Source organism: Rhinolophus sinicus, linkage group LG13, assembly GCF_036562045.2.
Source record: "Rhinolophus sinicus isolate RSC01 linkage group LG13, ASM3656204v1, whole genome shotgun sequence".
Classification (NCBI taxonomy): Eukaryota; Metazoa; Chordata; class Mammalia; order Chiroptera; family Rhinolophidae; genus Rhinolophus; species Rhinolophus sinicus.
This window is the reverse complement of record NC_133762.1, coordinates 22594388-22611203: the sequence shown is the minus strand read 5'-3', so window position 1 is coordinate 22611203 and position 16816 is coordinate 22594388. Positions and strand designations below refer to the sequence as shown.

At 40.8% G+C, this 16816-nt stretch overlaps 1 protein-coding gene across 2 annotated transcripts in view; it reads left to right on the top strand.

Moving 5' to 3' along the window:
• DOK5 (docking protein 5) overlaps positions 1-16816 on the top strand; it is a 127227-nt gene that overhangs the window by 75754 nt on the left and 34657 nt on the right. For both annotated transcript variants that reach the window (XM_019726052.2, XM_019726053.2), the window contains exons 3-5: positions 6053-6167; positions 6253-6372; positions 9165-9354. In XM_019726052.2, coding sequence (XP_019581611.1) covers positions 6053-6167; positions 6253-6372; positions 9165-9354 — 425 coding nt within the window. The remainder of the gene's footprint in view (positions 1-6052; positions 6168-6252; positions 6373-9164; positions 9355-16816) is intronic.

Genomic DNA, 16816 nt, shown 5'->3' with positions numbered 1-16816 from the left:
TGGAAACTGTGCTTCTGGCTCTGTCCCCACACTTGTTATACAGCAGGATTTGAGAGAAAAACTCTATGAAAATTCTTGGCCAAAAGGAAATCAAACAGAGGGTGTATTAGGCAGCTTCTGCTGTAGCAGCAATTCCACAATCTCAGGAGCTTATAGCAACACATTGATCTCCTGCCTTTGTTACATGAGGGACCTGGGTTGGACGTGAGTGTATTGAGCACAGCTGGATTAGTTTGACTCAGATGAGATCCATCTGTCTGTGCATTCAGAGATCTAAGAAGAAAGAGGGGAATGTTGTTCTAGATACAAAGCTGAAGGAGAGAGTAACTGCCCTACTTATCCATGCACTGAAGTCATCTTCGTGGGCACAGCAGATCAGCTCCCATTCCACTGGCTAAAGCAAGTTGCATGACCAAGTTCAAACTCATCAGGAAAGAGTCACGGGTCTGGGAGGCAATGGATGATGCTGAACAAATAATTCAATCTAGAATAGGAAAGGAAGTTTGCTATGAGGTGCGGAATTTGCCTTTGGTTTGATTTCAAATAACGCTGAATCCTAGCAGGAGAATCATTTTTGCCACACCTGATCTTTCCCTAATCTTTTCCAACCTCCATGCTCAAAAACATACGTTATGCATCACAGAATCTCTTATTTAATGGTCATTATCATTTACCAGTGGAATTTTCAAGGAGCCACTATCTTCCAGGAGTTTTGAATGAATCCAAAGATTGAATTGGCCCCAGGATGTACGAAGTCAGATTAAACCTGACGCTAACCTGGCCTTTGGAAAGTAAACACCCAATTTCTAGAGAAAATGAAGCATTTCAAAGGTCCTCATATTGACATTTTCAGAAAGCCACACACATTTCTGGCCTTTGATAGTGTAGCTGGATTCAGTAGGCGTAAATATATCTCAAAAAAGCAAAAGGAAGTTAAGAAACTGAGGGATCACAGATTAATTTGAAAGAGTAACCAGCCGCCTAGAAAATAAACAGAAGTTATTTTGCTTATCTAACCTGGTCTGCTATTGTTTTAGCATGGAGATTATATACAAGGGTAGGTAAAAATATTGAAATGCTTTATATACCATTTTTAATCACAAAAGAACTGTTTCTCTTCTGCTAACTACCAGAACTGTTCTGTTAGTACTTGAAATTTGTAACTGGATCTCACTTAAGACCTCTCTTGCAACTGTTCCTTTATCTCTTACGTCATAATTCTCACACATATTTTAGATTTTGGTTTGAAATGCTTTACTGTCTTTCTTAGGAAATGCATTTGTGAAATGGGCAAAAAAGGCGAAAGGAAAACCGATGGTCCTATGCAGATGGGTGAGCTTTGGGGTGTCAAGTGGGAACCAAATCTTGACTAAGTTTCTATGGAAATCTACGGTCATGCTTCGGCCAACCAAATGAGAGAGGTTCTGGATGACTGTATGACCTTCACGGCCATTGGTTGTCAGCTGGATTGGTTTTCTTGCACATTTAATTGAAAATTTTGATGAATGAAGGAATGCATGCAAGGGAGATTCTTGGAGAGGGAATATGGTTCTACTTTAGTTGTGTTTAAGTAGTTCTTTCCTTGAGGCTGTTTCACCTTGAAGACATTTTTATGTTTCATTTCTGAATCCATTATATATACAAAAACATCATAATACATGTAGGTTATGGTGTGTCCATTCTCTTGCACTGTGAGAAAAACACAGTCTATAACTACAGAGGCTCAGGAGGGAGCTTTCCTAAAGAGTTCTGAGCTTGGCAAAAAATAACTTCTAGCTGATCTGGACATAAGGAAAAGACAAGAAATTCCAACAGGAGGTGAACTGAAAGAGTCATTGCATGCGTATGGTCCTGAATGCTCATCCTTTTGAGGTAGGACCCCAAACAGTCATTTTTGATGGTCCCATACACGTACGTAGCCCCCACTTCAAACAACACTCTTGTTAAATGAGAATCTGAGACCGTCTCAAAATTTGTGTTTGTGTCAAAAGTGATTCTTTCGGGGCAAATTATTTCTTTGCAAAAGGAATATTTAAAAATATGTCTTGTTTTGCTTTTCTCATTTACAACATGGAGTGATGGTGGAAATAAATATATCTTGTAAACGTTTCATGTGACTTGTACATATATCTGCAACTGTTAGTTCTGTAGTTATCACCGCAGCATGTATTTTGAGGAACACGCATGGATTAGCATGGATTGCAGTTCTGAAAGTAAGGAGTGTGTGTGGGGGTGGGGGGTTCGTAGGTATGTGCACACAGGTGCTCACTGAGGTACAGGTCTGAGTTGGGGGCAGAAACTGTTGCTTTAGACACTGATGACCGTCCTTGGACATCTAAAACCTAACCTTGCTTTTCTGTGAATGCTCGGTCACCTCCCCTGAACAGGGGTGTCAGATTGTTATTACCTAAACTAATTTCCAAAATGGGTAATTGTGTTCTGACTCATGCAATTCTCCCTACATTTCCTGACTTTTCAGGTGACTTATTCCTTCCCCTTTGCCCTTAATGGATGTGTAATGAAATGACATATTTCAGAGTCATTGCTGTGTTTCAGACTGGGGTAGACTACTCTTATATAATGTCTCAGTAAAGGGTCAGAATAAAGCCTGGGGCACTCAGGCCCTACTTGTACCCCACCCCACTCCCCCCACCCCACATTAGCATTTCATTCAGAGGGGGGAAGATCGCAAGATTCATTGTTTGCCTCATTCAAAACTTGGTTCTGCCCCATTTTATCTGTGAACTTGGGCCCATGACTTTGACCTTTCTTAGCCTCAGTTTCTTCATCTGGAAAATATTGATAATAATACCTGTCGCATTTGGTTTTTATGAAGATCAAATGAGACGCAAGGTATAACAATAGTCTAAGCACAGTGTGAGGTGTGGTGCAGGTTCGCTAAAGGTTGACTCTCAAATGATTGTTGTTCATTGATTCAGTCTATAAGTAAGTCATTAATAGGTGACTCATGTCTAGCTGGGAGGGAGCTGGAGAGATAAATGGATTAATTATAACAACAGATGATAGAATAAAGCTTCATGCAGCATATACAGGAGCACAAAGAAGGGAAAAATCAATTTACACTAATGTCAGGGCAAGTTTCCCGTAGAAAGTGGACCTTAAAGGAAAAGGGGCATTTTCCTGGAGAAAAGAGGCAGGAGAGAAAGGCATTCAGCTTGGAGAAGCACCATGCTGGTAAATTCGTGGGTGAGTTTGTTCTTTTGTTCGTCCAGTCTACATATATTTATTGAGTGCCCATTTTGTGGCAGGCTCAGTGTTAGGTTCAGGGCACACAGTGGTGAGTAAAAAATAAGCTGTACCACCTTATGGAACTTTCACCCTAGAGGCAAGACAGACACAAAGCATAACTCATACAGCCATCAGAGGGCTGTGAGGGCAAGGATGTCCTCCGGTGGTAGAGCCTTGAGACTGATTAGATTGGGGGATGGGACTGAAGTAAGGAGAGAGTGGGGAAAGCTCTGTGCCAGGAGAATTATGGCCTCTGGGAACTGAATAAAGGCCAGTGTGGCTGGGACATAGGACACGTGGTAAAGGTATCAGAGCGGAGGCTGGTGAGATAGGTATGGGGAAGGCCACAGGAGGCCTTGATGGTCATTCCAAGGATTTGGGCTTTTGTCCCAAGTCCAATGGGACGTCATTGAAGTGTTGTGTTTTATGCACAGAAATGCTGAAATCAGACATGTGATTTGAAAAGATGGTCTGGATATTGTGTTTATCGTGAATTAATGGAGTTAAGATGGAAGTGGAACGACCAATGAGTAGTTACGGCAAGATTATAGTGGCTTCTATTGGGGTAGTGGCACAAAAATATATAAAATGTAAACAGCTCCATCTGGTAAACCCTAATGGACTTGGTGTAATTGGAGTATAAGATAGTGTGAAACCACTAAAGAGATTGGTTTGGTTGGCCAATGGGAAATACTGGTGTTTTAGTCCATTTGGGCTGTTAATACAAAAATACCATAAACTGGGTAGTTCATAAACAACAGAAATGTATGTCTCACTGTTCTGGAGGCTGGAAAGTCCGAGGTCATAACACCAAGATTCAGTGTCTGGTGAGAACTTGCTTTCTGGTTCATAGAAAGCATCTTCTTGCTGTGTCCTCACAAGACAGAAGGGATATGGGAGCTCCCTGGGGTCTCTTTTATAAGGGCACTAATCCCATTCATGAGGGTGGATCCTCCCTCGCAAAGACCTGAGCACCTCCCAAAGGCCCTGCCTCTTAATATAGTCATCTTGGGGGGGAGAGGATTTTGACATACGATGATGGACAATTAAGTTTGTGAACTTGTTGCAGCAAGGTTGCTAACTTTTTTTTGAAATCAGAGGATTTATTCATTACGAATTTGTACCAACTAGACAAACAGTTAACCAAGTTTACTATTTAGGTGCTGAAAAGACTGCGTGAAAACTTTAGATGACCTGAACTTTTCGCCAACAATTCATGGCTCTTGCATCACGACAATGCACCAGCTCACACAGCACTGTCTGTGAGGGAGTTTTTAGCCAGTAAACAAATAACTGTATTGCAACACCCTCCCTACTCACCTGATCTGGCCCCCAATGAATTCTTTCTTTACCCGAAGATAAAGGAAATATTGAAAGGAAGACATTTTGATGACATTCAGGACATCAAGGGTAATACGACGACAGCTCTGATGGCCATTCCAGAAAAAGACTTCCAAAATTGTTTTTAAGGGTGGACTAGGCACTGGCGTCAGTGTATAGCTTTCCCAAGGGGTGTACTTCAAAGGTGACCGTAGTGATATTCAGCAATGAGGTATGTAGAACTTTTTTTAGGATGATTTCGAGAACTTAATTGCCCGACCTCATATGAATCATGGGGGTGAGGGGCGGGGGTACCAACATTTGGTCTATAGCAATTTTTATGATATTTCATGCTAAGAAATTTGTATTTATAGCTGAGGGAGGTTAAGAAGTAGGGAAATGAAATAACTAGGTGAGGGTGCTCGTGGAGTATATGTCTCTCCTCACCTACTCCTTGTGCTGGGCTTTTATTGAATTTAGAGAATAGATGGGAGGAATGGCAGGACATTACTGAAGGCCCAGATCAGTGGGAGGCACATTCGTTTGTCTAACATAAAGGAGATACAGGAAGGGGAGGGTCAACTTGTCAGGGGAGAGAGTTATTTATCTTGTAAATATTCTACGCTGAAGCCACCTTGGCCTTTTCTCACAGAGGACCCAATTATCACACCCCTCAAATGCAGCAGGGGATCTGGACATAACTGAAAGAGACAGCCATTATGGAAACAGAACAAGCCAATATCCTGTGTGGGAGGGGAGGGGTTTATAAAAATGTTAAAGGGACCAAGAAATTGTGGGAGAGGGGAAGGAGAGACAGAATGCCTGATGGGGAAATCTTGTCATACTGAGCATAGGAACCAGGGGACACCGTGCAATGTTCTCAGGCTTTAAAACAGAGGCTCCATAACCATTGAGAAGCTCGGAAGTCAGAGAGAGTGGGGCAGTGTCTCCCAAACCATCTCTCTCTGTTGGAATATAGGACTTGAACGCTGAATAGAGGGCATTTTTGAGAGTCCTGACACTCCATCTCTGGCTGGCAGAGGATGAGATAATTTAGTTTTGAACTGGACCACCTTTCCCTTCCCTTCCTTGGGGTCAGGGTGTGTAAGATACACTAGTTGCATCCCGAAGAGATGGAGCATTTGAAAGGCTGGCCACAGTGATGAAGACACACAGGAGACCTACTGAGAATCTAGAGTCTTTGGTGGGTAAAAAAAACTCTAAAACACGCTTTTTACCTCTATGAAGTAGAGCCTGTGCTTCATATGCTTCAGGAAGTTGCAAAAGGAAAGGTAATTTGTTAACCTTCCTTGCTATGTAGTAAGGATAACACTGAAGTAATTCATAGCTGTTGCATACACACTTTTCTGTCAAGCTGTGTTCATCTGCGATGTGCCTTCCATGCCTGCCCTTGGTTTGGTGTTGCTCAGTGGAAGCATTCATTTGCAGAGTGTGAGCAAACTTCTAATTGTCCATGTTTCAGGTCACGGAACTCAACAGTGTGAAGAATGTCGTTCGATTGCCAAGGAGCACCAAGAAACACGCTGTAGGGATTTATTTTAGCGATGACACCTCCAAGACCTTTGCTTGTGAATCAGGTTGGTGTGAGGCAGGGAGGGCTTTTGCTTTCAGCTTTTAAGTGGATGCCGGGCTTACAGATGAATCTTTTGGACATTCCCACAGATCTTGAGGCTGATGAATGGTGCAAAGTACTCCAGATGGAGTGTGTGGGGACACGGGTCAATGACATCAGCCTCGGAGAGCCCGACTTACTGGCTACTGGGGTTGAGAGAGAACAGAGTGGTATGTAAAGAAAATTCTCTCCTTTGTTCTTCCACAAAGTTGTGCTGTCGCGTGTCATAAAACATAAGATATCGTCCTTGTGTCAAATTTTCAAAATTATAAAAAATGTATAGAGAAGTAAAAGTAACCTTTTATTTCACCTAAAACCATGTGTTACTATTTCAGTGTATTTCTTTGTTTAAGATGTTTTCAATGCATAACATGAATATACTTACATTAATAACATCAGCTAGAAACTTTGGGGAACTTGCTTTGTGCCAGTTTCTGTGGAAGATGCATTAGATTATTTAATTTCCCCAGCAGTGCTATGGCGCAGAACTGTTAACGTTCCCATTTTACAGATGAGGAAACTGAAGCTTAGAAGAGTAAAGATCTTCCTCCCATTCCAATAACTACTATTTGATTCCTGAGTGTCCTCTTGGGCCTGTGTTTAGAATGTGCAGATTTTACAGCGTAATGGGTTTTTGTCTCACGTTTTTCACTTAAACATTTTATTGAAAGCTTTCCAATGTTTTTAATAGAATCCGAACTTCATGAATGTTTCAAGTCAAAACCCACCTAAATCTGTGATTGCTTTTTTTCTTTCCACTGAAACACTTGAGCCAACTCTTTTTGAGCTCAACACTCAACCTGGGAATAATACATAATTTCAAGTAATAATGACCAAAATATTCATGAACACTGCAGCAAGAATCAATGTTGGTTTACGGCACGAATCTGGACGTGAGGAATCATTTCTTTGTCTCCAAATAACTGAGCCTTGTCACAGGGCAGGTTGGATGCCAGAGTTCTGCTGTAGCCTATGGATTTGACAAATGAGTATAGATTATAACCGAGAGGTCGTGATTGGCTTGTCTACAAACGTGGCAGAGGCGGAACTGGACTGATCCTTTCCATGGACACAGACTCTGTTGGTTAAAAAGTCCCTTGCTCCCCATGGAGCTCTGCCTTCATGACACATTTACAGTTTGAATCTCTTTTGGATACACTGGTGAGCCCGACTCTGTCTTCGTGGCAGTGTGACTGACAGACACCTAGAAGTGCTGGCTAATTTGAAGGAGCCTCTTTGTAGACTGGGAAATTCAGGTACAGAGAGGTCAAGCCATGGAACAGGGTCACACAACGAGATGCCAGGCTCCTTCTGTGATTCACGAAGTCAGGCTGTGCCCGGGCTGAAGGACACAGCCATTGTGCTAACTCATGGTCCGATGCACGTGAAGCCACATAGAAGAGGAAATCATGACAGGGCTTGATTTTTTTTTTTTTTTTTTTTTTTTAATCTAAAGTACTCAAGGTCAGCACTTATTTTTCACCAGTTAATATTTGTGAAGCTGCATCCCTGCAGGGCTACAAACGGAATTCAAGAATTGGCTATGGCGAGGACTTACCTTTCCTATGCCTCAGTTTCCTCTCCTGTCAAATAGGACCAAGAATACCTCTGGTATATAAGTACTAGGGGTTATTATGAAACTCTTTTAAGGCACTTTACAATATTCTTTGTCTGACTTCAAGTAACTGTAATGAAAGTGGTCACTCTCACCACTACTGCAGTTGTCATTCTTGAGCTCGGTGAGGGTAAGAGAACTTTTAAGCATATAAACTGCTAACGGTCTCTCTTACTTTTCACTTAAAGATCACAGACTTTCGTAGTTGTTCCAGAACTCTCCAGGGGGAAATTTGCTCCATTAGAATACACTTTCAAAATAATAGTGACTTTCTAGCAGCAAATATTTGATTAAAAGGAGTTGGAAATAACTTAGAAAACTTGAATCATAGAACGCCATGAATACATTTCATAAACACAGTCTAGACACTCCTATTTACTAAATTCAACTAAAAAAGAAAGTCTATGAAAATTCTAATGACTTCTTTACTATAAAACAATTAAGTTAGAATGACAGTATTATTAGTGCCACACTCTTGTCAGATGTAGGCAATCCCCCATAATGACAGATAGACTAAAATGTGTTTGCCATAGTAATAATATTTTTGTTCATATTTCACTTAAAGATTTTTGACTCTGTGACTTCTTAAAGTAATGAATTTTCTAAAAATATAATCGAAATACCATGATTGTCTCTGTGAGGATGAAAATTTGATTGCAGTAATAAGCCAAGAGCTTTGTTTAGAGTACTTAGTCAAATTTTAATCATCATCCAAACAAGCAAATTAATATTTTTTTCTGGTATTTGGCTGAAGACAGCTCATTCTTAAAACTAGTTCAAATATATCCGTTGGCATTTTCCCAAACTGTTGGTCTGTTAAATGCATGGTATTAATGTTGAGTTTTATTTAAATAATTTGGGACATAGTTTTATTCATCTAGTTATGAACATTATAAGGTGATTAATACATCGTTTAATATCATTAAACCATGTGACCATTATTTTGCACCTGAATTTTGTGTGAACACAAAAGTGTGGGTGTAATTAATTTGTACATGGCAGGAAATAAAATTGTTTTTAACGGTTTCATTGCTTTAGTTCTTTATTACCATACAGATTTTTTTATTATGCAAATTTTAAAATTCTGAAACTGGTCTTTGCTCATGTAAAGAGTGTGTAGTGTATGTTGACAGCCAGATTGTATCACTATGCTGTGATTTAATGTGGTCTTCATTTGCAAAATCATTTTCTGGAACTATTAATTGATGAGAAAGTTTTATCTTCTTGAATACTCAACCAAAAGCTAGAATATGAGCTTGAATTATTTTGAAATGCCTCTTTGTTCCTACAATGTCTTTGCTGTTCTATTCCTGGGGATTGTAGACTAACCTTTTGTTTTTCTCCCAGAGAGATTCAATGTGTATTTGATGCCATCTCCTAACTTAGATGTACATGGCGAATGTGCCTTGCAGATTACATATGAGCACATCTGTCTTTGGGACGTCCAGAATCCCAGAGTCAAACTCATCTCTTGGCCGCTAAGCGCCCTGCGGCGATACGGACGAGATGCCGCTTGGTTCACTTTTGAGGCAGGGAGGTGAGTTCCATGACTGTTTTTGCACGTTTTTTGTTGTGTTTTTTTGTTTGTTTGTTTTCCTCAGGTGCTCATCGTTTTGAGGTCTGGGCTTGCATATGAGATCCACCTCGCGGCACACTTCAGGAAATGTATAGCCTTGTGACTGTACAATGTGAGGCGCATTGTAAAAATGCTCAAACATTAGACATGGTTTTCTTTCCCATGGACAATTCGAATGTTTCATGAATACGATACGAATTCTCATTACATGATTTGATTTCATACCACTACCTGAAGCGAAATGAGGTAAAACTTAACCATTTACTGGATCGCACTGAACACGGAGACTAGCTTCTTGGTTCTGGGACAACGTCCACACCGTTATTCTGCTTCTGTTTCCTCATCGGAGCTGATGGTGGTGGGTCATCAGTATGAGGGGCACTGACATGTTTTGAAGTTGCAGCTGGATGAGTCCCACCTACTTTTCTCAGAGTGTAATGAAAGGCACTAAATCCTGGGAGAAGGTAATTCTAAAACATGCTCATTGCAATACCCAGTGAGCACTGTTAGGGTTTCCTTGTCTCCTTTTGGAAGGTAATCTGGGAGAGAGAAGATGGCACCAGTAATATTTGGGTCGATCATTACCTACAAAGAGAGAAGTCTAACAGATCTCCCCTACCCTTCCTCCCTTGGATTTAGGCTCTCTTTTGGGAAACACTGTGGATAAATTCTGTATTTTAGAAATTTAACTGACTAAATTTTAAGAAATACAAGTCCTTCTGTATATGGCCTGACATTATATTAAAATTGAAAATATTCAACTTGTGACTTAAATATTTTTGTTTTTGTAAAAGGGGACAGAAATAGGATATTTGTTATGAAGAGAGTAAAAACAGAAGCTCTACACACCTAGGACCCTAATTCACCTGAAGACATGACAGTCATGCTTCACTCAAATTAATCTGTTAATTCCATTTTAAACAAAGCCCAGTTATTGAAAATTTGCTTTTCAGAAATGTGATGATTTTTATGTTCTTACAACCATCCTAGAAAGTTTTAAAATTCTTTTTTCCCATACAAGTGTCCTAGGACTGGTCTATCTATTTTCAGGCACTGAAAATGTAAGTTCAAACGTAGCATAATTTCAAGTGTGGCGTTGAAGTGCTGCAAACAGGTCAATTTATCTCCCAGAGAGTGTAGAAGTCGTCACGTTAGAAAATACATTCTTAATCTTCAGAGCAATGTGTTTCTTTCATCAGACTTATTTATTATCCTTATGGGAAAATCTCTATATGGAAAATTAAGAATGTGTTTGGAAAGGTGAATATATTTCCCTGTTTAGGTCTCGGGAATTATTTATGGATTAATTGTAACCAGTGAAATCAAGGTATTAAAAATGTTTTATGATAGAAAGATTTTTCTATTGACCATAAACCCGTATCATTCCCCACTTGTATTTCATATTGATGCCCAGGAGAATTCTGCATCGATCAGGACGTTTTGGGCCCATTTCGGGCAGCACTCATTCAAGCATGAATATTTTTCAATTGTTCTTTGATTCTCTATTTATAGGAACTAGTAATGGGAAAAGAGTATGGCTTTGTATTGTAATTTCTGAAGGCGAAAACCTTAGTAAACTTTTGTAGTGTCTCATGACTACTTGAAACGTTTTTCTGAAATGATCTTAATCTTCCAGGTTTTACTACGACTCACATCTTGCACAAGTTTAATTTATTCATATTGAAATCGAGTAGAATTGCTAAGGATGTAAGATTAGTTTAAAGAGTTTGATATTTCTCCCACGTCATGTAGGAAACCATAGAGATTTTTAAGCATGTATATTTTGGGGTGTGTGTGCGTGTGTGTGTAATGTAATGTAATAATGTTCCTGATTTGTAAACAACAGGATAGAGGGCAGACGGGGGTGTGGAGAGACGCTGAAGTAGCTCAGGTAAAAGGAATGGTGGATCAAAAGTGTAGATGTGCTGAAGACGTAAATTTCAGAAATGGTCTTTGACCAAAAGCCATGAAGTGCTGACTTGGAAAATGAGTTTTATCCCAGGACTTTGGTTTCCTTATAGTCTGACCTTTTGGGTATTTCATTTGAGAACTCCAGCAGTTAGATGATTATAATACTTACAACCTATGCTAGACAGTCTTGTGCCTCAAATATTGTCAGGACTTATCAATATTGATTGATTCTGAACAGCAGTCTTATTCAGTGTCATGCTTTGTGGGGCTGTTGCAAACTGGAGATTGAATGATCAGAACGTAGAGTATTGGGTGGTGTTCTTAGGATTTTACTCCTTTCTCAAATAACATGGTATAGTATAAGGAGCACTGCTTCGAGAGTCAAAGAGACCCCGGGTTCTAATGTTGGTTCTTTGTTCGCTGCTGACTTGGACAAAGTCTTTACGCTCCCTTGTAAGTTTATCCAAGAAATAACTTCCTTGCAGGGTTGTTGTAGGTAAAAACAGCAGTGCATGAAGAAGGATGCCAGGGTTCAACTAAATAGTGTCTTTGATATCTTACTATGATTCCTTTTGGAGCGGGACTGGAGTTTGCGGGATACAGGCAGTGTTAAACACAAGGCAATATTACTATTTTATACTTTGCCCGAAACGGAAATAAAGATGAATTTTTGTAGTTACCATCAAGATGTTCAGGATAATAAGATCATTCTTGTTCCCTCAAGCGTGAAGATTTCATATCTGCCTTGCTTTATTAGTGAAGATAATTTTTTCCTTGGCTGTGTCCAAAACAAGGCAGTTTCATTTTAACTAATAGAATTTTTTCCCTGTCTCACATCGATAAATGAATAAGAGTTAAGTCTCTCTGGGCGAATGGTTTTCACATACCCAACATGCATCTGCCAAGATCTGACAGTATCCCCCCTCCAGGACACAGGGCATCTAACTAAAGACCTCGGGCGCAATTCTGCTCATCATTAGCCTCTCTCAGAGACGGGCTCGAATGCTGTTCCCTCTCAGTGGCTCCATTTCACCCACCAAGGCCGACAGTGGCTTATGTGTAATAAACTGGATGGGGAGTTGGACAAAACTAAGTTAAATTACAGTTCTACCGCATGCTGGCCATGGGAACTTAAATGTGCCATCTAACGCCCTGAGCTTCCACTGGACACCTGTAGCATGGGTGTAATACATTACTCATCTTACAAGATCGCGTTAGTAAAGGTACACATACCAACACCCGTCGTAATGCCGGGCACATAGTAGGCAGTCGTTATCAACCCAAACTGACACGAGCAGGAAAGAAATTCATTGGCTCACATAACCCAAGGTCCAGGGAGTAGGGGTGGCTTCAGGCGTGGCTTTATTCAGAGTCAGTGATGACCCTAGGTGTCATCTCTTATGTCGTCCTGTTTCTTCTAGCATGGCTTCCCTCTGGCTCCACGTGATGGCTTCCAGGAGCTCTGGGACCTTCTCACGCATCAGCCAATAGAAGAGAAGAGAGGTGACTTCAGGCCATATGTGGACCGTTACATTTATAATGTGTCAGGCGCTGTACAGAACACTTTGCACAAGGCACACAGGGAACAACTAGAATAGGGATGGTTCTCCCCAAGCAGGAAGGAGTACTGATGTCCTCAAAAGGGGAATGGATGCGAAGTTTGAAAAACAAAACTAACAAAATGTGTCCAATCGAGCAATTTAATAATTGCTCAAAGCAAATGGGGGTGGGTGGTTATTGGGCTGTAATCAGCAACGTCACTCATAATGGTGCTCACGTTCAGAACAGTGGGTCTCAGCTCCGGGAGGTTTTGCTCCCAGGGACGTTTGCAGTTCCTGGAGACATTTTTGCTTGTCACAGCAGGCAGGGGGCCTCCTGGCATCTACTGAGCACAAGGGCCACAGACACCACTAAACGTACACTCACAGAGCAGTCCTCCACAGCAGTGAACTACCAGGTCCAGTTATTCGGCTGAGAAACAGCTCTAGCAGACCTATCCACTGTGGAAAATAATCGCTGCTAGTTCTTGACCCCTTACCATATAGAAGTCATTATACTAAGCATTTTCCATGCACTGTCTAAGTAAAGCCACTCAGTGATCACATAAACTAGGGGATGTTACTATCCCCACCTTAAAAAGAAACTCGGGCATCTGTGTGACACATCCAAAGGCACAGGGCTAGTAAATAGTGGATTCAGGAGTCACACTTGGGTCTTCCTTCCAAACCGTATAGATTTCTAAAAAAGGTAATTACCATTCTACAGGCAGTTAGCCTAGTGTGGGTACAGAGCCCCAGAAAGTAGTTTACAGGCTCTCGGCCTCATGTGGAAAGGTGCTGGCTTGGGTGGTGGATGGCCATTGGCTGTGGCTGGTTGGCCGTCGGCTGTGGCCGGTTGGCCAATTGGCCGCTGGTATGACTGCTGCAGCTACTGAGGAGAGTCGAGGATTGCCAAGGAGCCGAGGAGAGCGGAAGAGAGCAGAAGAACAGAGTTGAGGAGATTGGAGGAGAGTCGTCGGTCGGTTGGCGGAAAGGCGGATGGCAGGTCGCGTGTCCAGTGTGCCCAGCCTTCAGTGAGACCATAGTGGTATGACTCCCCTACCTATGGCTCCGTGGATATTCCTTTTTGGCCTCACCATATCCTGTGTTCTTATGTGGGGAGCGGGACCAGGGACCCCGCAGGCCGCCCCGCACGACAACTAGTTTTTAATAAACTTCTACTGAGCTACAAAAGAGAAGGCATACTTACATAAGCAGAGCTCCCTAAAACCATTTGAGATGATATTATCAGAATATTACCTTTGTTATTTAAGCTGCTCACCAGGAGGTAGGGTATCCATCAATGAGCGACAGACTTACCAAGCTATTGGTAATTTGCATGTGCCTCCTGAGATATGCTCTAATGTATAACATTTTAAAGTTTACTTTAATTCTGGAACCTTTAGTTCGTTATTTCAGTGTGTAGCCCTAGCACACACAGCTACAGCTAGGACTGTTTATCTCTCCTGGGTGACAGTATCATGACCAGAGGTCAGTAGGGTCTTCTAGATGCCGTTCCTAGTCTGACCCTATCTTTGTCTTTTCCTTCAAGATATTCAGAGTTGAAACATAAACTTTCCATCAGGTGCGATGGCACAATTAATTGCCATTCGGTGCCCCTGGAGATAACAATTCGTTTATTTGGGAGACCGAGCTTATTTCTTTTGAGGTTTTTCTAGTCTTTTGTTTGTTTCATTCCTCTTTGAAACTCTGAAACTTCAGTGAAGCACATCGGACTGGCAGGGGCTCTGATTTTTAGGGGAGCACCCAGTTGACAGGAAGCGCTGACTGTGGCAACATCCCCCATGGAACCGTTCTTGAAATGTTTATTGTTTGAAGAAAGGTGGCAGGTGTCCGGTAGGTTTCTGTTAATTTTACAGCTGGCTGCTGAGTTAGCATGCTTCGGTGTCAGGTTTCACCTTCCCCTCTGACTGATTTAAATTAATACTCTGGGTTTCGCACCTGCAGGATAGGAGGGGCTCAGGTGACATTTGGCAGAACGTACTGAATAATTACCACACACGAGTGCCTCTCTTTACCAGCTGGAGAGCATCTCTTTCTTGCTTTTGACATTGTTTTAAGAGAAACCTGTAGGTATGCCAAGAATATGTGAAAGTTGACGTTGCATATATATATATAAATTCTGTTCCTTAAAGGGAGTGCACAAATTTGTGAAAAAGCTTTTCTTGGATGTAAAGACATGTGAACAGCCTTGGGAAAGAAATCATTTGGTTCCTGTGTATATCACTCTAAAAACAAGTCTCATTGGTGAACTACCTTCTCATTGGAAAAGAAAGTTGTTTCTCCCTCTAAATGGTGAATTTATAGGTAAAAGGACAATTATTCTGATACAAGTCTTTGAATTTTCTCCATTTGTCTTCTTGATTCTAAGGTACTTAATAATCCCTTATTTCTGAATATTTTGTAGAGCGTATACTCATTCTCGTTAAAGAACTGAAAACAAATTAACAAAGGAAATGTACTCAGTTCTCCCTACAGTTAGATTGGTGCAAAAGTTACTGCGGTTTAAAAGGTTAAAAATAATTGCAAAAACCGCAATTACTTTTGCACCAGCCTACTACACGTGTTGAGTAGATAATTGAATGAAAATGCACTGGATCTCTTACACAGGCTTGCTCAGGAGAAGTAAACCTTTTCTTTTAGCAGTAACTATCATTGTGCCATTTAGATGGCCATTTGTTCACGGTTGGCATTTATCCAAAAAATAACTTTAATTATAAAGGTAGCACACATTTATTATAAATATGCCATTAGTGGAGGCATGTGTGAGCTCAGAAGGAAGAATCCCCTTTCTACTCCAGAATAAACTCTTTGATAATCATCCTTACTTAACAGCTCGTTCATTGCAGTGTGCCTATTCTTTGTCAGACAATGTGCTAAGTACGGGGGTGTGACGACAGGTAAGACAAGCCACCATTGTAAGAAGCTCAGCTAGGTCCCCTCCGTCTCTGAGCTTCTGTGATTATAGCACGAGAAATCCCTACAGGAAAGGATGACTTTCTTCTGACCTTTGGGAAAAAAATTAGATGCTCATCCACGCATCCTGTCTTGTGGTCTTCTTTTTTTATTTTAATGTGTTCCTTTTTACTTTATTTATTTTTCTAGCTTCATTGAGATATAATTGATATATAACGTCGTTTAAGTTTAAGGTGTACAATGTGATGATTTGATACATGTGTAATATTGTGAAATGGTTACTACAAAAAGGTTAGTTAACACCTTCATTACCTCATGTAATTACCATTTTTATTGTGTGGTGAGAACATTTAAGATTTCCTCTCTGAGCAACTTTCAAGTGTATAATACAGTATTTTTAACTATGGTCACCATGCTTTACATTGATGCCCAGAACTTACTCCGCTTCTAACTGAAAGTTTGTACTCTTTGACCAACATATCTCCATGTCTCCCACCTCCCCAGCCTCTGGCAGCCACCAATCTACTCTCTGTTTCTCTGAGTTTCGCTTTTTCACATCCCACATGTCAATGAGATCATACAGTATTTGTCTTTCTCTGTCTGCCTTATTTCACTTACCATAATGCCCGTAAGTTCCATCCATGTTTGACAAGTGGTAGAATTTCCTTCATTCTTTTTATGGCTGAATAATATTCCATTGCATATATGTATATATATCACATTTTCTTTAGGCATTCATCCATTACTAGACACTTAGGTTGTTTCCATGTCTTGGCTATTGTGAATAATGCTGCAATGACCATGGGGTTCCGATATCTCTTTGAGATAGTGATTTTATTTCCTTTGGATATTTACGCAGCAGTAGGATTGCTGGATCATATGGTAGTCCTATTTTAAAATTTTTGAAGAACCGCCATATATTTTCCATAGTGGCTGCACCAATTAGCATTCCCACTAACAGTGTATAAAGGTTTCCTTTTCTCCACACCCTCGTCAACACTTGTTATCTCTTGTCTTTTCGATAATAGCCATTCTAA